The sequence below is a fragment of the Mercenaria mercenaria genome, chromosome 14, assembly GCF_021730395.1.
Source record: "Mercenaria mercenaria strain notata chromosome 14, MADL_Memer_1, whole genome shotgun sequence".
NCBI classification, from domain to species: Eukaryota; Metazoa; Mollusca; class Bivalvia; order Venerida; family Veneridae; genus Mercenaria; species Mercenaria mercenaria.
Genome location: NC_069374.1, coordinates 26,963,192 through 26,984,300, shown reverse-complemented (window position 1 = coordinate 26,984,300; position 21,109 = coordinate 26,963,192). Strand labels below are relative to the sequence as shown.

The window sequence follows — 21,109 nt, the reverse complement described above, 5'->3', positions numbered from 1 at the left end:
ATGTTAAAACATGGCACTGCTATAGAATACTTCTTAATTAATTTATATTAATTAATTGATTATTAATTAATTAATTTTTATTTGTAAAAAGAAACGATCACCGTAAGCTCGTAATATTTCAAGTTATGGCTGTTGCATTTGTCATTGCTAGTGTAAATGATGAAACGAAACATGTGAGTTGATATATTTAGTGCATGCAATGAGTAAATTATGTCAAGGTCTGAGTCCTTAATTTTGTTATCGTCACACAAGTACGCACATAACACATATTGCTTCCAGATAAGGCGGGATAACCTATTTTGTGCACATTCATTCACATTCAATATGGATGATCATTTTACAGAAAGCTACATTAAGGTAATTGCAGAAGAAAATGAAAATTCGGAGATTCTTACAATAGTTGACTGTTTGGAACATTATGCAAAAACAAAGGCTCAAACTGAGGCGGTTATCTTTGTGTCAACGGACGGAACACGCCAAAGTGTCACGTGGTCGGAGTTGTTTGAAAGGTCTCGAGCTGCAGCGAAGTCATTTGTTCATCTTGGTCTAAAGAAGAATGAAGTCGCTGCTTTGAATATCCGGAATTGTCCGGAATGGCTTTACGCTTCATTTGGAGCGATGACGGCCGGAGCAATTCCAGTCAGCATTTCGTTCACTTATACTGACGGCAGTGATCTTATTGCACTGATGGAAAAACTGCGGACGTGTTCGTTACTTGTAATGGATCCTGGATTGAATGGTATAAACTGGAACATTCTCAGACAGATTCTTGACGAATTTGATGCCAGTGGTAATGTTAGAAGTGAGAAAATGCCTTACCTGCGGCATTTAGTAGGCGTCGCGTTCGAGCAAGTAGATGCTGAACTCTTGAAGTTCAATGACCTTCTAATCGAAAGTCATTCGGATGTCGTTCTTCCAAAAGTAGACTCGAAAGATGTAGCTCTCCTTTTTCAAACTTCAGGTAGTACTGGAATACCAAAAGTGGTTGCACATACTCACGAGTCACGAGCCATTGGTAAAATATATCACTGGAAAACACGTAGAAACTATGGACGCCAAGTACAAACTTTTCAATGATCGACCATTCGCATGGCTTGGAGGATATCCGTTGTCCATATTTACAGGCCAGACCAGGGTTACGGTTTCTGGGTTCTCCGAGCCTCCTGAGGACAAAATATCCTTCATGATTGAGACAATTAAACGAGAAAGATGTTCATCTGTATTTGCCCTACCGCCATTGATGCACGAACTTATTAAAAGACAGGTATCTTTAAGTACTTTTAGTGATTCTATATTTATTTCAGAATTTATGATAATGTTTAAAATAAGTATGATGTATGGTTAAAAAGATAGTTTTTCACGTATATTCTATGATATTACCTATCGTTAACTTCAATCCTGATTCCTATCTCTCATTATGAACGAACTATAAGCTAAAATCGAACTTTACTATTGTTTTAAAGAATGAGCTTCCCATGGATTGGCCAGTGGTTATCATTATGAGCGGCGGACAGCCAATGACGAAGAAAATCGCATCGTGCATCGGAAAGTCTTGTAAGTTCCTCCTCTGTATTTATGGCTGTACAGAATTTATTGCCATGGCGAAGACTATGGTATGTGACCCCGAAGATTTTACAGAGTATTCTTGCGGGAAACCAATGCAGTACCAAAGATTAGAAATTAGAATCGTGGACGAAGATGGTAAAACCGTTCCAGTTAACACCAGGGGTGAAATTTACTGTCGTTCACCTGCAATGTTTAAAGAGTATTTCAACGATCCTGTTAAAACTAGAGCTGCAAAAACTGATGATGGATGGTTTAAAACCGACGACGTCGGCAGAATGACAGAAAGCGGGGAACTGTTTGTTGAAGGTCGCAAATCTAATATGATTATTTCTGGTGGATTTAATGTCGCGCCTGAAATTTTAGAACAGGTGATGAAAAATTTCACTGGAGTGGAATCAATAGCTATCGTTCCTGTTCCCGATGATATTTACTACCAAGTTTTATGCGCATGCGTTGTGAAGAAATCAGATAGTGACGTCACGGAAGAGAAACTTCAGACGTTTTGTGCAAATTTCCACGCTGACAAACCAGGATTGTTCACCGTATTGCCAAAATTTTACTTGTTTTTGGAAAGGTTTCCGGAAACCAGCACTGGGAAACTAGATCGGAGAGAGCTTGAAAAGATTGCAACACAGCGATTCAAACATATTTCCTAAATATGGATCATTAAGGAATGATAATACATGTGCAGACATTTCATGAGTTCCGTATTTGTTGTTTATATAAGTAAAATATTGTATTAAAACATTGATTTTATCTCATACACTTGTTTTTTTCTCCATGGAATTGATACGTCACGACTGCGTATTAAGTATGCTAATGAGCATAGTAGTCATCACCAAAAAATATACAAATAATTTCTAAACTTCAAGTATAGGTTGTTTTCCCCCCGAAATATTGGCAGGAATATTTAGCATCAATGAAAACCCGCGCTCACAAAACTTGTGTACAATACAACGAAATTGGCTCCGAATGCATTCTTTAGAAACGCTATTACATTTACAGTGGCACGCGTTTGTGCCAATTTTTTCCTGTTTGAACATTTTTGAAAATCTCTTCGCAAACCGCGGGTCTGGAGTAATGGATTCACAGCAATAGTCTGCACTGAGGAACCTTCTACCAAATTCCAAACATTCTGTTTCGTTAAAAATATATGACCAACAGGAGTTTGTCTAGTTTTCGTGGCGTCTCCTTAAAAATCCCGGCCCGTTTCCAAAATTTAACTGTAATGCTTCTTTGGTGTCCATCTATCAAATTCTCTCAAGTCATATCGATTTGTCAAAAAGTACTGCCTGCTTAGGGCGTGACTAAATTTCTCTGTCAAACTCTTCTCCTCTGAAACTGCTGGCCAAAATTTAATATGAAATGCTCTTTGAGAGACCCTTAATCAACATTTTTAAGCTCACGCCCATAACGCCTCCCAACCCCTCATCTTTTACTTTAGGTTTCTTGTGTTTCTTAGAATCATTCCCCCATACCCATCACCCACGACACATACTCATTTCTCACACGTAGGTATTCAGTGGACACTTAAAGTCTTCTTGTCAGAAAACAGTGGTCTAAAAGATATCCACAGGAAGTTTCCTTGCGTGATCCTCCACCAAGATTGTTCAAGAAAGCTTTGAAACGCAGGTGAGCGATCAAGGGTCACCATGGCCCTCTTGTTCTTATTCCTCTCCTATAACGTTTAGTTTATACTAATTTATTTTAGCTCGATTGTGATGAAAGCTTTCAGCTTATTTGGACCACTCTCGAGTCCGCTTCCTGGAAAAACCAGTACCGGTGTCATATGAGAAGTCATGGTCGTGACTCCAATTGTGCTCGAACCTACGACCCCTGGAACTTTTACCACAGAAACAGACTTAATATCAAGGTTCATTTACAACAGCTGAAAGAACACATCACAATTAGTCTTAATAGTAATAAATATGTTTAACAAATAATCAAGGCCTTCGAGTGGTTTATCGTCTGATTTACCACGGTTCAGAGTTCAGATGCGTAGGAATTGAACCACGAGGGCGTTAGCCCGAGTGGTTAAATACTGAAGCATCTGAACGATGAACCGTGGTAAATTAGACGATAAATCACAAGAAGGCCTTGATTTTTTTTCATTCTGACATGCTCATTGATATATTTTAATAAATATTATGCTGGGCTTCATTTACGCGAGGAGTAATGTATCGGACGTCATGCGGCAATTTGACGTCATAATTGACGTCATAATGCTCTCGCGAGTCAACCGTTGTTTATCGCAGAATATACAGAGCTTGTTTTTCTTCTTTGTTTAACTGTAAATCAATTCGAGCCATGTTAGAATGTATGTTATAAAATGACGTTTCCAATGCAAAATAATCAGGAAATTTGAAAAAAAAAAGTTTTTAACCATATTTAAGAATTTGAGATAGATGCGCCTATTTCTGCAGCGATTTCTTGGATAAAAAGGCCGATTTTTGTCTCTAGAATGTCAGAAAATGTATAAAATGCATCTATCCGGGCTTTATTCACGACGATATGAATCATATTTCTGAATCCAAGTAAAAAATAATACAAAAAATTGAAACTTTTACCAAAATTTACAGTTACCAGGAGTGTTTGAAAAGTATTGTGTATTGTGATGACACGCCATTTCCACGAGGAATTTCACGTCGATGTTTATACAGATGATTACCTCTATTCAATATCTACACAATGGTATATACATGTATGCATTCAATAACCTTTTTACCGAGTTGTCTCTATTTCAGTGAGTTTGGACAGTGGTTAACCACCGTAGCAAAAATGGTTGGAAAACGAATAACAAAATACAAACCCAGAACGACATTGGACATTCGATTTAAGAACGACACTGGACATTCGAACCTAGAACGACATTGGACATTCGAACCTAGAACGACATTGGACATTCGATACAAGAACGAAATTGGACATTCGATACAAGAACAAAATTGGACATTCAGACCCAGAACGACATTGGACATTCGATACAAGAACGACATTGGACATTCGATACAAGAACGACATTGGACATTCGAACCTAGAACGACATTGGACATTCGAACACAGATTGACATTGGACATTCGAACACAGAACGACATTGGACATTCGATTTCAGAACGACATTGGACATTCGAACACAGAACGACATTGGACATTCGAACAAAGAACGACATTGGACATTCGAACAAAGAACGACATTGGACATTCGAACACAGAACGACATTGGACATTCGAACACAGAACGACATTGGACATTCGAATCCACAACGACATTGGACATTCGAACCCAGAACGACATTGAACATTCGAACCCAGAACGACATTGGACATTCGGATCCAAAACGACATTGGACATTCGGACAAAGAACGACATTGGACATTTGCATCTAAAATGACATTGGACATTCAATTTCAGAACGACATTGGACATTCGATTTCAGAACGACTTTGGACATTCGAACCCAGAACGACATTGCAAATGCCCAATGTCGTTCTGTGTTCGAATGTTCAATGTCGTTCTAGTATCGAATGTCCAATGTCGTTTTGGATTCGAATGTCCAATATCGTTCTGTGTTCGAATGTCCAATGTCGTTTTGAATCCGAATGTCCAATGTCCTACCGGGTTCGAATGTCCAATGTCATTCTGGTATCGAATGTCCAATTTCGTTCTGTGTTCGAATGTCCAATGTCGTTTTGTGTTCGAATGTCCATTGTCGTTCTGTGTTCGAATGTCCAATGTCGTTCTAGGTTCGAATGTTCAATGTCGTTCTGAAATCGAATGTCCAATGTCATTTTAGATGCAAATGTCCAATGTCGTTCTTTGTCCGAATGTCCAATGTCGTTTTGGATCCGAATGTCCAATGTCGTTCTGGGTTCGAATGTTCAATGTCGTTCTGGGTTCGAATGTCCAATGTCCTTCTGGTATCAAATGTCCAATATTGTTCTATGTTCGAATGTTCAAGGTCGTTCTGGAATCGAATGTCCAATGTCGTTCTGGAATCGAATGTCGAATGTCGTTCTGTGTTCGAATGTTCAATATCGTTCTGTGCTCGAATGTCCAATGTCATTCTGTGGTTAAATGTCTAATGTCGTTCTAGGTTCGAATGTCCAATGTCGTTCTGGTATCGAATGTCCAATGTCGTTCTGGCATCGAACGTCCAATATCGTTTTGGGTTCGAATGTCCAATGTCGTTCTTGGTTCGAATGTCCAATGTCGTTCTGAAATCGAATGTCCAATGTCGTTCTGGTATAGAATGTCCAATGACGTCTTGTGTTCGAATGTCCAATGTCGTTCTAGGTTCGAAGGTCCAATGTCGTTCTGGTATCGAATGTCCAATGTCGTTCTGGTATAGAATGTCCAATGTCGTTTTGGGTCCGAATGTCCAATGTCGTTCTAGGTTCGAATGTCCAATGTCGTTCTGAAATCGAATGTCCAATGTCGTTCTTGTATCGAATGTCCAATGTCGTTCTTGTATCGAATGTCCAATGTCGTTCTTGTATCGAATGTCCAATGTCGTTCTGGGCTTGAATGTCCAATGTTGTTCTGAAATCGAATATCCAATGTCGTTTTTGTATCGAATGTCAAATGTCGTTCTAGGTTCGAATGTCCAATGTCGTTCTGAAATCGGATGTCCTAGTATGTCATTCTAGGTTCAACTGTCCAATGTCGTTCTGGGTTTGAATGTCCAATGTCGTTCTGAAATCGAATGTCCAATGTAGAATGTTTAACTTCTCGCCAACTTCACGCTTTAAATGTCCAATGTCGTTCTCTTATCCAATGTTCAATGTCTAATGTGGAACTTCTCGCCAACATCACACACTTTATTTCAGACGCTTTCATCAACTCCTGAAAAGAAAACGAGTACTAGTAGATCCTTTGGAAGCATAAAGCAACACGCAACCAAGCAAAATGATAGCAAAGTCGGATTGATCGAATTTGTTCATGGGAAGTAATGAAACATGCAACACCCTGTCGCCTCCTACTTGTAGCAGCGGCTTAAGTGTGACACGTCTAAAACAACACGGAAAATGTCTCTAAATCTAATTCTGACATTTTATTTTCTATTCGAACATAATGAAAAATTGTTTTACTTTTGCACAAAACTGACAGACATGCTATCATCTTTATCTCTACGAAGGTCATCTTTAAGTTATCAGTCAACATTTTATAATCTTTTATCGATGTCTTGTGTTACAGTTTACCAGGTTTATTTCAATTTGTATTTTGATATATTCATAATGTGGTGCATAGATGCAGATAGTGCTTGACTCCGTTTACATTCTATCATTGATAATCATGACAGCTAAATAACTGCCAATACTACTAAGATTTTGGTACTTTACTGATGATTTGAACTAATTACAGTCAAAGCTGTATCCCAGTATTACGCAGTATTCCAGCCCGTACTCTATACAATATGTAAAGGGAACCAACCGACCTAAAAGAAGAAAGCGTCAGATAGTGCTTCTCTATTACATCTACTCGTAAACATAAAAACATATTAGAATCGAAATAATATTTAACAGCCATGTTTTAACATATCTCAACAGTACGAATTGGCTATACGCCGCGTGTATAATCTATGTAACAGACTGAAAATACTTCAGCCCTAACCGGTAATAGAACCCGGTACCTCTCATAACTAAGGCGGACACTCTACCACGTCGCTATAAAAGCTAGCTCAATAGCAAGGCAGTATAAGTGCACCCTTATACTCTACCCTACTGCATACAACACCTCCATTTTAGAATTCGTCCTCAAATTCCAGGAGTTTGAACCTCTGTGGGACCTTCTAAGGTGTCAATTTATATCTACTCGTCAGTTATTTACGTTGGACGCCAAATGTAAGAGACTGAAATATACTTCGGCCCTAACAGGGAATTGAACCCGGGACCTCTCACATTTAAGGTGGACACTCTACCATGTCGCTATAAAAGCTAGCTCAATAGCATAGAAGTACAAGTACACACACTTATCCTCTACCCTACTACATTCACTTTGGCTACGTTTTTTATTCCAAAAGCGTATAACCTCATCCTAATATTAAATATTTCATAAAGCATGGCACTGCTGTAGATTGCTTCTTAATTAATTTATACTAATTAATTAATTAATTTTTATTTGTAAAAAGAAACGATCACCGTAAGCTCGTACTGTTTCAAGTTATGGCTGTTACATTTGTCATTGCTAGTGTAAATGATGAAACGAAATATGTAAGTGAGTTGATTTATTTAGTGCATGTAATAGGTAAATTATGTCAAGGTCTGAGTCCTTAATTTTGTTATCTTCACACAAGTACGCACGTAACCCATATTGCTTCCAGATAATGCGGGATAACCTATTTTGTGCACATTCATTCACATTCAATATGGAGGATCATCTTACAGAAAGCTACATTAAGGTAATTGCAGAAGAAAATGAAAATTCGGAGATTCTTACAATAGTTGACTGTTTGGAACATTATGCAAAAACAAAGGCTCAAACTGAGGCGGTTATCTTTGTGTCAACGGACGGAACACGCCAAAGTGTTACGTGGTTGGAGTTGTTTGAAAGGTCTCGAGCTGCAGCGAAGTCATTTCTTCATCTTGGTCTAAAGAAGCATGAAATCGCTGCTTTGAATATCCGGAACTGTCCGGAATGGCTTTACGCTTCATTTGGAGCGATGATGGCCGGAGCAATTCCAGTCAGCATTTCGTTCACTTATACTGACGGCAGTGATCTTATTGCACTGATGGAAAAACTGCAGACGTGTTCGTTACTTGTAATGGATCCTGGATTGAATGATATAAACTGGAACATTCTCAGACAGATTCTTGATGAATTTGATGCCAGTGGTAATGTTAGAAGTGAGAAAATGCCTTACCTGCGGCATTTAGTAGGCGTCGCGTTCGAACAAGTAGATGCTGAACTCTTGAAGTTCAGTGACCTTCTAATCGAAAGTCATTCGGATGTCGTTCTTCCAAAAGTAGACCCGAAAGATATAGCTCTCCTTTTTCAAACTTCAGGTAGTACTGGAATACCAAAATTGGTTGCACATACCCACGAGCCATTGGTAAAATATATCACTGGAAAACACGTAGAAACTATGGACGCCAAGTACAAACTTTTTAATGATCGACCATTCGCATGGCTTGGAGGATATCCGTTGTCCGTATTTACGGGCCAGACAAGAGTTACGGTTTCTGGGTTCTCCGAGCCTCCTGAGGACAAAATATCCTTCATGATTGAGACAATTAAACGAGAAAGATGTTCATCTGTATTTGCCCTACCGCCATTGATGCACGAACTAATTAAAAGACAGGTATCTTTATGTACATTTTTGTGTTTCTATATTTATTCCAGAATTTATGATAATATTTAAAATAAGTATGTTGTAGGGTTAAATAGATATTTCTTCACGTATATTCTATGATATTGCCTATCGTTAACTTTAATCCTGGTTTCTATCTCTCATTTTGAACGAACTATAAGCTAAAATCGAACTTCACTATTGTTTTTTCAGAATGAGCTTCCACTGGATTGGCCAGTGGAAATCATTATGAGCGGCGGACAACCAATGACAAAGAAAATCGCATCGTGCATCGGAAAGTCCTGTAAGTTCCTCCTCTGTATTTATGGCTGTACAGAATTTATTGTCATGGCAAAGACTATGGTATGTGACCCCGAAAATTTTACAGAGTATTCTTGCGGGAAACCAATGCAGTATCAAGGATTAGAAATTAGAATCGTGGACGAAGATGGTAAAACCGTTCCAGTTAACACCAGGGGTGAAATTTACTGTCGTTCACCTGCAATGTTTAAAGAGTATTTCAACGATCCTGTTAAAACTAGAGCTGCAAAAACTGATGATGGATGGTTTAAAACCGACGACGTCGGCAGAATGACAGAAAGCGGGGAACTGTTTGTTGAAGGTCGCAAATCTAATATGATTATTTCTGGTGGATTTAATGTCGCGCCTGAAATTTTAGAACAGGTGATGAAAAATTTCACTGGAGTGGAATCAATAGCTATTGTTCCTGTTCCCGATGATATTTACTACCAAGTTTTATGCGCATGCGTTGTGAAGAAAGCAGATAGTGACGTCACGAAAGAGAAGCTTCAGACGTGTTGTACAAATTTCCACGCTGACAAACCAGGATTGTTCACCGTATTGCCGAAATTTTACTTGTTTTTGGAAAGGTTTCCGGAAACCAGCACCGGGAAACTAGACCGAAGAGAGCTTGAAAAGATCGCAACACAGCGATTCAAACATATTTCCTAAATATGGATCATTAAGGAATGACAATACATGTACAGACATTTCATGAGTTCCGTATTTGTTGTTTATATAAGTAAAATATTGTATTAAAACATTGATTTTATCTCATACACTTGTTTTTCCCCATGGAATTGATACGTCACGAGTGCTAATGAGCATAGTAGTCATCACCAAAAAATATACAAATAATTTCTAAACTTCAAGTATAGGTTGTTTTCCCCCGAAATATTGGCAGGAATATTTAGCATCAATGAAAACCCGCGCTCACAAAGCATGTGTACAATACAACGAAACTGGCTCCTAATGCATTCTTTAGAAACGCTATTACCTTTACAATGGCATGCGTTTGTGCCCATCTTTTTCTGTTTGAAATTTTTTGAAAATCTCTTCGCCAACCGCGGGTCTGGAGTAATGGATTCACAGCAATAGCCTTCACTGAGGAACCTTCTACCAAATTCCAAACATTCTGTTTCGTTAAAAATATTTCTGGGATAAAAAGGCCGAATTTTGTCTCTAGAATGTCAGAAAATGTATAAAATGCATCTATCCGGGCTTTATTCACGACGATATGAATCATATTTCACAATCCAAGTAAAAAATAATACAAAAATTGAAACTTTTACCAAAATTTACAGTTACCAGGTGTGTTCGAAAAATATTGTGTATTGTGGTGACACGCCATTTCCACGATGAATTTCACGTCGATGTTTATACAGCTGATTACCTCTATTCAATATATATACACAATGGTATATACATGTATCCATATAATAACCGTTTACCGAGTTGTCGCTGGCTGACCACTGTAGCAAAAATGGTTGGAAAACGAATAACAAAATACTGAAGAAATTCGGTCATATATAAAAGTTCGCAGTAAACACGGTTGTTCTTGCTAAAATAACCCGTGTTTAGGGGTCTAGTAAGGTGTCTTATGAGACGGTTCGCAGGTGGAAAAAGAAATTTGATTGTGGTGTAGTCTGTTCAAAATGCCCCAAAATCAAGTCGGCCAACGTATGATCAAAATGTTTTGAAAATCACAGAAATTCTTCAAAATGATGTTCGATGTACGCGATATTGCACGCATTGTTGGCATTTCACTTTCAACAGTTCATTTTATTTTAAAGAAAATCTTGAAAGTTAGAAAGATTTCTGCTAGGTGGGTACCTCATCTTTTGACTGACGACCCAAAAAGGCTACGTGTTGAAACTGCCAAAAGACTGCTTAAAATGTTCCCAAAATACGTCAAAAAGGTTTTTGCAGATGTTGTTACTTGTGATGAAACATGGGTGCATTATTTTGTACCTGTCAGAAATGTTGGGAACAAAATATGGGCCACCAAACATGACCAAAGGCCAATAATTGCAAAACGCAGTTTGAGTGCAAAAATGGTGTGCCATATTCTTCTCCAGCGAATGTATAACAGTATAGATTCTAGTAAAAAAGGATAGAAGTGTGACTGGTAGGCACTACCGTGACGTTATCTTGAAAAAATAAAGAAGTACTACAAGAAACGTCGCCCAGTCACAGGTTTCAAACATGTTCGACTGTTGCATGACAATACTCCAGCGCACACCTCTAGTAAAGTAACACAGTTTTTGAAGTCGGAGAGAGTACTCTGCTTCCACACCCACCTTATTCCCCAGATCTGGCGCCATGCGACTTCTTTCTGTTTCCAAAACTGAAAAACTTCCTTTCTGGTCGTAGATATCGATCGCGACCAGCTCTCGGTTCTGCTGTCCATCAGTACCTCCGTAGTGTACCAAATTCAGCCTACCGTGACGCTTTCCGGAAATGGATCCATAGACTAAAATTATGCATTTCTCACCACGGGGAATATTTTAAGGGTATGAAATGACAACATGCACGTTTCCATCAGTTTTTAAGGTTTCAGACCACAATACACAATACTTTTCGAACACTCCTCGTAACTCTAAAATGTTCAGTTTTCACTATGAAACTTGGTAATGTTTTATATTAGATCTTTCTTGAAAGTAAGGCTAAACATATGATTTTGATAAGAAATATTTCTTATAGTGATAAGGTCAATAATTCCGCATACCCAGAAAAATAAGCCGATTTGCTGGCTTACTGGCGAAATTGTCTCTCTTGAAAACAGCCTACCGAGTGTATAGATTAGCCGTTATGGTTAGCGCACGCCTATTGAAATATAGAGGGGGAAATCTTTAACGCCTCAAATGACATCAAAATCTTTATCTGGCAATATTTATTAAGTTATTGAAGTTATCTGCATTATTTACTCTTTCTTTCAATATAATTTTTGATAAAATAAAATATGATCTTCTTGCTTCCCTAAGCGTTTGAAATAAGTAACTAATTTTGATCCCGAGTCCCATTGATTTCTGCAGGAAATAACAGATTTTACGCTTTACATGGTCTTTTTAAATGATATATTCTCATATTTTTGCTCATTTCAAACATTTATTAAGTTACTGAAGTAAACTACTTTTTAAATTCATTTAATAATTTTCACTTCTAAAATTATTTATTGCATTAAAACATAAAATAACCTAAAGTTGATTAACATATAGAAATACATGTTCATAGTTATTATTTAAACTTATTACTCTTCAAGACATGGTCTCATTTCGGTGACCTGAGTATGGTACTGTCTTAAATTACAGCAGTCATTTTTCATTAAAATAAAACAAACACTGAAATTGTAGTGCGGCATTAGTTTTCACCTGACATGGCCCAATTATGCTTAACCAATATTTTACACATTTTTCTTAAATTTGATAAGGATTCATGAAAAAATGAGATGCCATATTGTGAGCATAACATTATATTGTAGGCCTTCAAACGGCATGGTTCAAAAACGGTCTGATCGAGCCTGTTATCAAACTCGGCCGAGATCTTACAGTAATACCTATTCTGTTAAGTTTTTGGTTATGCGTGGTCAATGAAAATTGCTTATACACTGATATAGCATTTTATTAACTCAAAGGCATTAAATCTGGGCATACTGGTCTGATCTGACCATGATCGAAATCGTTCTAGATCATGTGTGGTCATATATATTGTGTTCAAGTTAGATACACAATGGTGACATTAGAGTGTAATCAATGTTAATGTGAACCAGATATTCAGCGATCCTTAAGGCTACAATCAGCATTATGTGCTCAGGTGAGCTACAATTCTTTTTGTGAGCCTGCTTAGCTCACTTTACATCTTGTTTAACAGACTTTTCCTTAACATTTAAGGTAGGTATATTGCTAACAGATGTTAACATATATCGTACCTCCATAACAAAACGACACATCCAGTAACGGAGCTCCGATGCCTCAATGTCGACAGTAAGGGGTGGCACTAACACGTAAGGCCCACTCTCTCTAAGTCCAGTGGCAATAGTCCTGTCATTTCGCCATTTTCCCCACTCGCCCCAAGAATTAACGCCCCAGCGAGTGTTTCTCTTTGTATTTAATGGGGCAGAAGACGCTTGAAGCTTTTTGACGTCAGAAGATTTGGCTTAAAATTTAAATCTCTTACCGTTTCCGTTTTATTGGCTTTCACGCCAAAGTGTTACGTGGTCGGAGTTGTTTGAATGGTCTCGAGCTGCAGCGAAGTCATTTGTTCATCTTGGTCTAAAGAAGCATGAAGTAGCTGCTTTGAATATCCGGAACTGTCCGGAATGGCTTTACGCTTCATTTGGAGCGATGATGGTAGGAGCAATTCCAATCAGCATTTCGTTTGAGAATACGGAAAAATACCAGACTTTTCGTTCATGTCCAAAACGTTATCCAAATAGAACTGACTTAGTACGAAGTCTGTTGTTTCAATGTCGAACCAGTTTGCATCGACAGGCTCAATATCTATACTTGACTCAAAAGTACGTTCGTTTCCTCGTCAAAAAAAAATAAAAAAATAAAATAAATAAATAAAAAATAAACGTCTGGACTTTGTTTCTACAGTGTAAGATAGTTATTATTCTATGTCTATAAAACTATACTGAGAAGAGAATGACTGGATATGTCTGCAGATGATGTTGTGAAAACACATTTATTCAAGGAGGGCCTAAATAGTCCACCTGTCATCTTGTAGAATAGCTGTATTATCAGAATGATTTGCACCAAGTTCACGTAGGAGGAAAAAGTAGGTCACTAGGTCGTGATGGGTCTTTGAAGACGCGCCACAAAATAACAATTATATATGCTTTGCTACCGGTATGCTGAAAAGAGAGTGACTGAAAAAGTTTGCAGATGAAGTGAAAACAAATTTATACAAGAAGGGCCTGAATTGTCCACCTGAAAACTTGCAATGTAGTATAGCTATATATTACAACTCGTTTAAATGGGTCAACCGTGCTGTTGTACTTATAAAATAGACTGGCCCGGTTTATAGGTTGGTCAGGGCTACGATATATATTGTATTTTGCATCGAAATATTTCTATAAAATGCTTCTTCCCCTTCCGTTTGGATCCGTCCATGTTTACAAACACGTTTGTTTATTTTATGGATTGTATTAAGCTTAGATAATGTGGCAGTTGACCTCAATACAATAGACATTGTTTATTTTCCAGTACAGGTAACTAAAAATTACTTTGCAATAAAGCCCCAACATGATTTTATCACGGATTATCTTTTAACACCCCTGGACTTAATGGACACAACTGTCACATTATCAAAGTTTATTAGTATATACATGTATTACTCCTCGTTTAAATGGGTCAACAGTGTTGTTGTATTTATAAAATTGACTCGCCTGGCTTATAGGTTGGTCAGGGCTACGGATATGTTTTTGTATTTTGCCATCGAAATATTTCTATCAAATGCTACTTCCCCTTCAGTTTGGCACCGTCCATGTTTAAAAAGACGTTTGTTTATTTTATGAGGAGTACACGAATGATTTTCATGAAGTTTTTGTAAGTGAAAAAGTAGGTCACTACGTCGTAGTGGGTCTTTAAAGACGAGCCACGAAGTATCTGTATTCTTTTGTATTTTCATGATGGTAATTATACATGATTTTAATGGAAAAAAAATGTGAAAAATATAAGTATCTACTAACAAAACTGTGTTAAATATTAGGCCAAGACAATGTGTTTAATGTCTAAATATTGTATTGAATGAATGTAGCAATAAGAACAGTATTTGATATATTAAGTTGCCGTGAAAACATTAATTCAGGAATGGCCTAAATTGTTCACCTGTCGTCATGTAATGTAGCTGTATTATACCAGTATTACTAGAATGATTTTCATGGCGTTCATGCGGGAGAAAAAAGTAGGTCACCAGGTCAGATTAACAACTTGATATCATACATGTACTGCCACCCTTTCGAAATTTGAATGCACGAAATGTTCGGGTTATACCACTAACCGATACATACATGTATAAAATAAAAAATAGAAAGGCACACGATAATAATCTAATATTTATATTTCGAAAAAAATATTTCTATTTATTTCTTTTTTCATTCATTAATATATTCAGAACTTATCGTCGTGTAAGTCAGATACAGTTACTCGTTTTTTCTTCAGAAGTGTCCTCTTACAGACGTAAGAAGCCTTTTCGACACTCTGGACGAACACCAATTCTATCCTCGGCTTCGCCTCTAACAATATCGGTGTTCGTCCTCGCGAAACGGCTGTAAGAGGACACTTTAAAAATAAACTCGTACTGTAGGCCTGTAATCAGCTACATAGTATTCTAACACTGATGTCAGCTTTGTAGAGATTTTCAAACTTGTAAACTTAGTCTCTTTTTAAACTGGTTTAAAAATGGCAGGAATATCGATTTCGAAAAGCTTGACAATGGATAAAAAGCGAGAGGTTACTTTATTTTATTTTATTGCTTTTATGTGATTTAAGGGGACGCATATTGCTACATTCACAGTTCATACAGAAATGCGGAAGGGGTGCATATTCAAGAAATCGATGGTGGGAAAATAAAAAACATATTCCTAAACTGATATAATACTGATGGACACCTGTAATATTCAGTATTTTTTGGATAAGGATGTGGTACTATGAATGTAATCAGGAAAACAGAGGTCTTTGTGAAAGTACATTCAACACAAAATATTAAGCTTTTGTATAAGGAAAAAACAGGTTTTTTACAATAACAGTGTTCCAAATAATGTTGAAGGGATGAGATTTTCTTTCTAACACACCAGGTTTGCTTAAACATGTAAAAATTTAACGCCACGTCATTTCAGCTCGGGATGGACGCCATATTTCTCATTGATAAAAATGTAAACAAAAAAAATCTGAGTGGGATTAGCATTGCAAGGGCATAACATGACATTCTACACAATGAATACCTTAGAACAGATATCTAAGATGCTACACAGGTCAGGCGGTTTAAATGCATAATGGCGATCACTTGAAATTCATCTTGAAAAGGTGGTTAATTTTAGTTTATTTACATGGTTTTTAATTTTCCCACGACTTCTCGGCGATTCACTGCAAATGTATTACTGCGCCGGACGAAAGGTAACTCTAATAAACAACGGGAGACAACTTAGGTGTCAGCACGTGTACGATTTTTAAAAAAACATGTCGATGATTATAATTTCTTATCAAATAATGAGTCCTATTCAGATATTCGTCTTTAATATTAGAAAATTATTAATTTCTGTGGACATTTGTCAAAAAATATTACTTACCTTGGACTACTTTGCGCATCAAACTGGTTTCCGCTTCAGTTGTGAGGCACTTCCGTTATACATTTTGACAACAATAACAAAACACAAAATGAATCAATAAAGTCACTTATAAACCGACTGCTACTTAAATCAGTGTAAGTAAAGTTGTTGTTACAACATTATACATGTTCGTTACGTTATGAGATAAAGTTTATCTTGAACTGCATAATCCATTAATTACGTTTAGATGATATTGCATTTACAACTTATTTGACCCCATTTTTTTACGTGAATGACAGCATTCTCGTGCAACTCGTGCAAACAGAGTTATGAAAAGTATGGTGGAGAATTTAAGGACAAATTATAAATGACATTAAAGTGAGGATAACTGTATATTCGTCCAGTTTTGATCATTGACATGCCTGCTGTGTATTAGTAACTTTTGTGAACAAGATTAGAATGTTACTTTTGCACATATACACATTGATTGGACCTCTCAACCAAATTTCATACCTTATTTTAGGGATTTTTAAGACAGTACATTTTCAAAAGTTTGTTGAATGTGTTTTGATATATATTTAAGTGCATTGTAGTTCATGAATACCAAGTTAAAAATCAATAATGGCAACATTTCTAGGCCCTTATTGTAAGCCACTAGACTTCTGTAACGATAAATGTTTAATGTTTTAAGGGGAATATACTCTTTTAGTTTTGGAATGTGGCATTCCTTGACCACCGTATCTTTTCTTATGCACTACTTTGTAAACAAACTAAATAATGTGTTTTAGCTTACATATGCAAAATGAAAAGCATGACAGTGACCATATTTCACATTCTTTCTTTAAATTAGAATCTGTAGGACATTGATAAATGTTTGGACAAGGTGAAGCACTATTATTTTCGCACCAAAAAGTCTTAATTGTTGACTTTGAATGTACACAATAAGTCTTATGTAATTCAACAATAACTTTCTTGTTTCAGTTTTCTCATTTTTATTTTAGTGAGCAATCCTTTGTGTACTTATAACAGTTGAAACAGTATCCATTTCATATACCAAAACCTTGTACTTTTTTGCAGGTAAATTTTATCATACCCCACCCACTTTTTTCTAATTTCAAAGTATGCGTCCCCTTAATTACATACCAGAAAGACCAACGTAATATTATAAAAAAAAGTTCGTATTTTTTTAGCATATTATATGAGAGTGTATTTAAATTTAAAGTTAGCGAACATGCGGAAGATATTAACTCGGTGTATTTTAATCTTTAGGCTTTCGAAAAAGCATGTTCAAAGTTCAGTGTTCCTGGTGTCAAACTTGTACTTATCACGGAGGAATACTACGATGCCGCCTTGAAGTTTGCTCTGGAACATTTCATTACTCATGAACCTTCGCATGTAGCCTTAGGAGTGCCTTGGAATCAAGAGGTAGAAAAGTTCTGGTTAAAGACACTACAACTCAATCTGTCTTTGATGTTCTTAAATGACGAAACCGGCGAACCAATGGCCTTCCAAATAATTGATATCGAACAGTATGACGATAAGATAGACTTTGAATCAATTCAAACACCTGCATATAAGCAACTGATTCGTTGTTGTGTTTACTGTGACGAACAGTCGGATTTCTTCGGACATTTCGGTATAACGGAAACATTTCACCTTCTCGGACTAGCAGTGGCAGAGAAATACAAAAGGCGTGGCATTGCAAGACAGATGGTTAACGCAGCTATTGACATGATACGGAATTTTAGAAGTGGCCTGGTGTACGTAAAAGTAGAGGGTTCGTCCAATTTTTCGCAGAAAATATTTGAAAAGGCAAACTTCGAAATTTTATTTGAGCTGCCTTTCGCAACGTGGGAAGTAGATGGACAATTTCCAATTCAGAACACAGGTATACACAAAACAGTGAAGGTATATGGTAAGAAACTGACAGTCGAGCCGTGATAATGAAACTGGACTTGGTGAATTATGCTTTGTGCATTGTTTTAAGAACTAGTTCTATTCATCACCATTTCAGTATCCAAAAAACAAACAACAAAAAAAAAAAAGCAAACAGACGAACAAAAGAAACAACGTTACTTCCGTCGCTGATCAATATATTTTTGAACCTTTTGTAGATGTGGCAAAAATATGTGAACATCTCTTTGCATTTTAACATTAACGAAACGCACGTGCATTTTTCCTGCTGAAATGAAACTCTTGTCGCATCCTCAACTGATCATTTTTCGACAGAAGCGCTTTGAGTCTATGTCTATGTTCTTCGGCTTAGGAATTGATTATGCCAAGCTGGCGATAGCTGTTAAAAATAGTAAACAATACAGATACTCTGATGCTATGTGCATCACAAAGACAGAGTAAAAAATCTATTTTACAGGCCTTGGTGAATTAAACGCAGGAAGTTGAATTAGAGCTGATAGGTGGCAGCTGCCCAACAAATATTTCTAAGCTGGGACTAGTTTGCAAAGACAAAGAGAGACTGTTCCACAGACGTATACTTCTGGGAAAAATGAGTTTGCATGATAGTGTCTTTGAATATGTATCAAATAGTTCAGGTTTCTAGTTCTTCTGAGGCAAACCAATGCGGTGCTGGATCTTATACAACATTGCAACTGCACAGATCTTGCGGCGTTCTTCCGTAGGGTATCGAAATAAGTTCCAAGCGCAAATCTGTTTAGAACGAGTGCTTTAATCGCACTTTTTCACTGCTAAATTACATTCTGCATGAAATGAGATGGTTTTCATGTTTAAACAAGTTTTGAAGATCGAAACCGAAAGAAGGGGTTTATTTGCGCGGACAAGAGCAACACTGTGCCATTTTTAGGATATCAGACCACTTCACAAGAAACTATTTAACCCCGTATTTTCTTTTCATTTTTTCCTAAATTTATGATAGAACTTTCATGAACAAGAGGGCCATGAAGGCCCTGTATAGCTCACCTGACTTACTGATCTAAAGATTATCAAGATTAACATTCTGACCAAGTTTCATTAAGATATGGACATAAATGTGGCCTCTAAAGTGTCAAATAGCTTTTTCTTTGATGTGACCTGGTGATCTAGTGTTTGACCCTACATGACCCAGATTCGAACTTGACCTATAGATCACCAAGATTAACATTCTGACTATGTTTCATGAAGATACAGTCATAAATGTGGCCTCTAGAGTGTTAACAAGCTTTTCCTTTTAACTGACCTAGTGACCTAGTTTTTGACCCTACCTGACCCAGATTTGAATCTGACCTATAGATAATCAAGATTAACATACAGACCAAGTTTCATTAAGATATGGTCATAAATGTGGCCTCTATAGTGTAAACTAGCTTTTCCTTTGATTTGACCCGGTGACCTAGTTTTTGATTCTACATGACCCAGATTCAAACTGGACCTTGAGATCATTAAGATTAACATTCTCACCAAGCTTCATGAAGATACAGTCATAAATGTGGCCTCTGGTGACCTAGTTTTTGACCACGGTTGACCAAATATCAAACTCGTCCAAAATTTTAGTAAGGGTAACATTCTGACCAAGTTTCATTAAGTTTGGGCCAAAATTGTGACCTCTAGAGTGTTAACAAGCTTTTCCTTTGATTTGACCTAGTGACCTAGTTTCTGACCCCAGATGACCCAATATCGAACTCGTCCAAGACTTTATTCGGGGTAACATTCTGACCAAGTTTCATTAAGTTTGGGCCAAAATTGTGACCTCTAGAGTGTTAACAGTCAAATTGTTGACGACGGACGACTGACGGCGGACGACTGACGGACGACGACGGACACAGGGCGATCACAAAAGCTCACCTTTGAGCACTTCGTGCTCAGGTGAGCTAAAAACACGTGAAGAAAAAGGTGATGTTCTATAAAGAAACGTAAATGGGACCTGAAGTTGTCGTTTTTATATGAAACAGTGAAAGATTTTAAGTCCAAAAGGGGACATAATTTGGCCGAAATACATGTCAGAGTTGAGTTATGTGACTTGATGCTACCACCTAGTTTCAGAACCTCGATGACACATGTAAAGTTGAAAATTCAATATCTGCATTAGTTTTGGAGACAGTAACTTGCAAAACTTTAACCAGGATTTTCTAAATCCAAAAGGGGGTATAATTTGGCCAAAATACTTAGAGTTATGTACTTGACCCAGTGAGGTTGGCAGTTGACTTAGAAAAAGAGCAAATAAATTAAAATAAGATAAAATACATTCCACGGGTGTCCTTTTTATGTACTCTGGCCTACATATGTAGACTATGATGGTTCACAGGTGGTTAAACTTTCAAAGCCATATGACAAACAGGTAAGGCAAAATATGGACTAGTATGAGGACCTTAACTGATTTCCAAGTCCAAAACGGGTCAAAATAGTTGACAGAGTTGTGTACTCTTGCCTACAGATGTTAATCATGATGATAAACAATTGTTCAAAGTTCAAAGCCACAAGGCAAATAGTTTGACAAAACGTGGACTTGTACGAAAACTGAACCAATTTCCAAGTCCAAAAAGGGCCATAATTCAGCCAAAATAGTTGACAGAATTATGTACTATTGCCTACAGATGCAACTCATGATGATAAACAATTGTTCAAAGTTTCAAAGCCACAAGTCAAATAATTTTGACAAAAAAAAAGACTTGTACAAAATTGTAACAATTTCAAAGTCCAAAAATGGCAATAAATCAGCCAAAATAGTTGACAGCT

At 37.1% G+C, this 21,109-nt stretch overlaps 3 protein-coding genes across 3 annotated transcripts; all 3 read left to right on the top strand.

The window, feature by feature from the left end:
• Window positions 1–304: 304 nt before the first annotated feature.
• On the top strand, window positions 305–2,292 carry LOC123528085 (medium-chain acyl-CoA ligase ACSF2, mitochondrial-like). The gene is made up of 2 exons (XM_045307834.2): window positions 305–1,264; window positions 1,464–2,292. Exons 1-2 carry the CDS (start codon window positions 1,049–1,051, stop codon window positions 2,220–2,222), a joined length of 975 nt encoding a protein of 324 aa, XP_045163769.2. The 5' UTR covers window positions 305–1,048; the 3' UTR covers window positions 2,223–2,292.
• A 5,606-nt stretch (window positions 2,293–7,898) lies between these two features.
• LOC123526711 (3-[(3aS,4S,7aS)-7a-methyl-1,5-dioxo-octahydro-1H-inden-4-yl]propanoyl:CoA ligase-like) lies at window positions 7,899–9,930 on the top strand. The gene is made up of 2 exons (XM_053522754.1): window positions 7,899–8,865; window positions 9,067–9,930. Exons 1-2 carry the CDS (start codon window positions 7,933–7,935, stop codon window positions 9,823–9,825), a joined length of 1,692 nt encoding a protein of 563 aa, XP_053378729.1. The 5' UTR covers window positions 7,899–7,932; the 3' UTR covers window positions 9,826–9,930.
• A 5,541-nt stretch (window positions 9,931–15,471) lies between these two features.
• LOC123552429 (uncharacterized) lies at window positions 15,472–20,296 on the top strand. Its single transcript, XM_053523107.1, has 2 exons — window positions 15,472–15,608; window positions 17,693–20,296. Exons 1-2 carry the CDS (start codon window positions 15,558–15,560, stop codon window positions 18,362–18,364), a joined length of 723 nt encoding a protein of 240 aa, XP_053379082.1. The 5' UTR covers window positions 15,472–15,557; the 3' UTR covers window positions 18,365–20,296.
• Window positions 20,297–21,109: the final 813 nt, after the last annotated feature.

Excerpts from the sequence above, each read along its gene's own strand:
- LOC123528085 (XM_045307834.2), top strand. The coding sequence starts at position 1,049 with ATGGACGCCAAGTACAAACTTTTCAATGATCGACCATTCGCATGGCTT. Across the intron at positions 1,265-1,463 it reads ACGAACTTATTAAAAGACAG|AATGAGCTTCCCATGGATTG; the intron begins GTATCTTTAAGT and ends ATTGTTTTAAAG.
- LOC123526711 (XM_053522754.1), top strand. The coding sequence starts at position 7,933 with ATGGAGGATCATCTTACAGAAAGCTACATTAAGGTAATTGCAGAAGAA. Across the intron at positions 8,866-9,066 it reads ACGAACTAATTAAAAGACAG|AATGAGCTTCCACTGGATTG; the intron begins GTATCTTTATGT and ends TTGTTTTTTCAG.
- LOC123552429 (XM_053523107.1), top strand. The coding sequence starts at position 15,558 with ATGGCAGGAATATCGATTTCGAAAAGCTTGACAATGGATAAAAAGCGA. Across the intron at positions 15,609-17,692 it reads CAATGGATAAAAAGCGAGAG|GCTTTCGAAAAAGCATGTTC; the intron begins GTTACTTTATTT and ends TTTAATCTTTAG.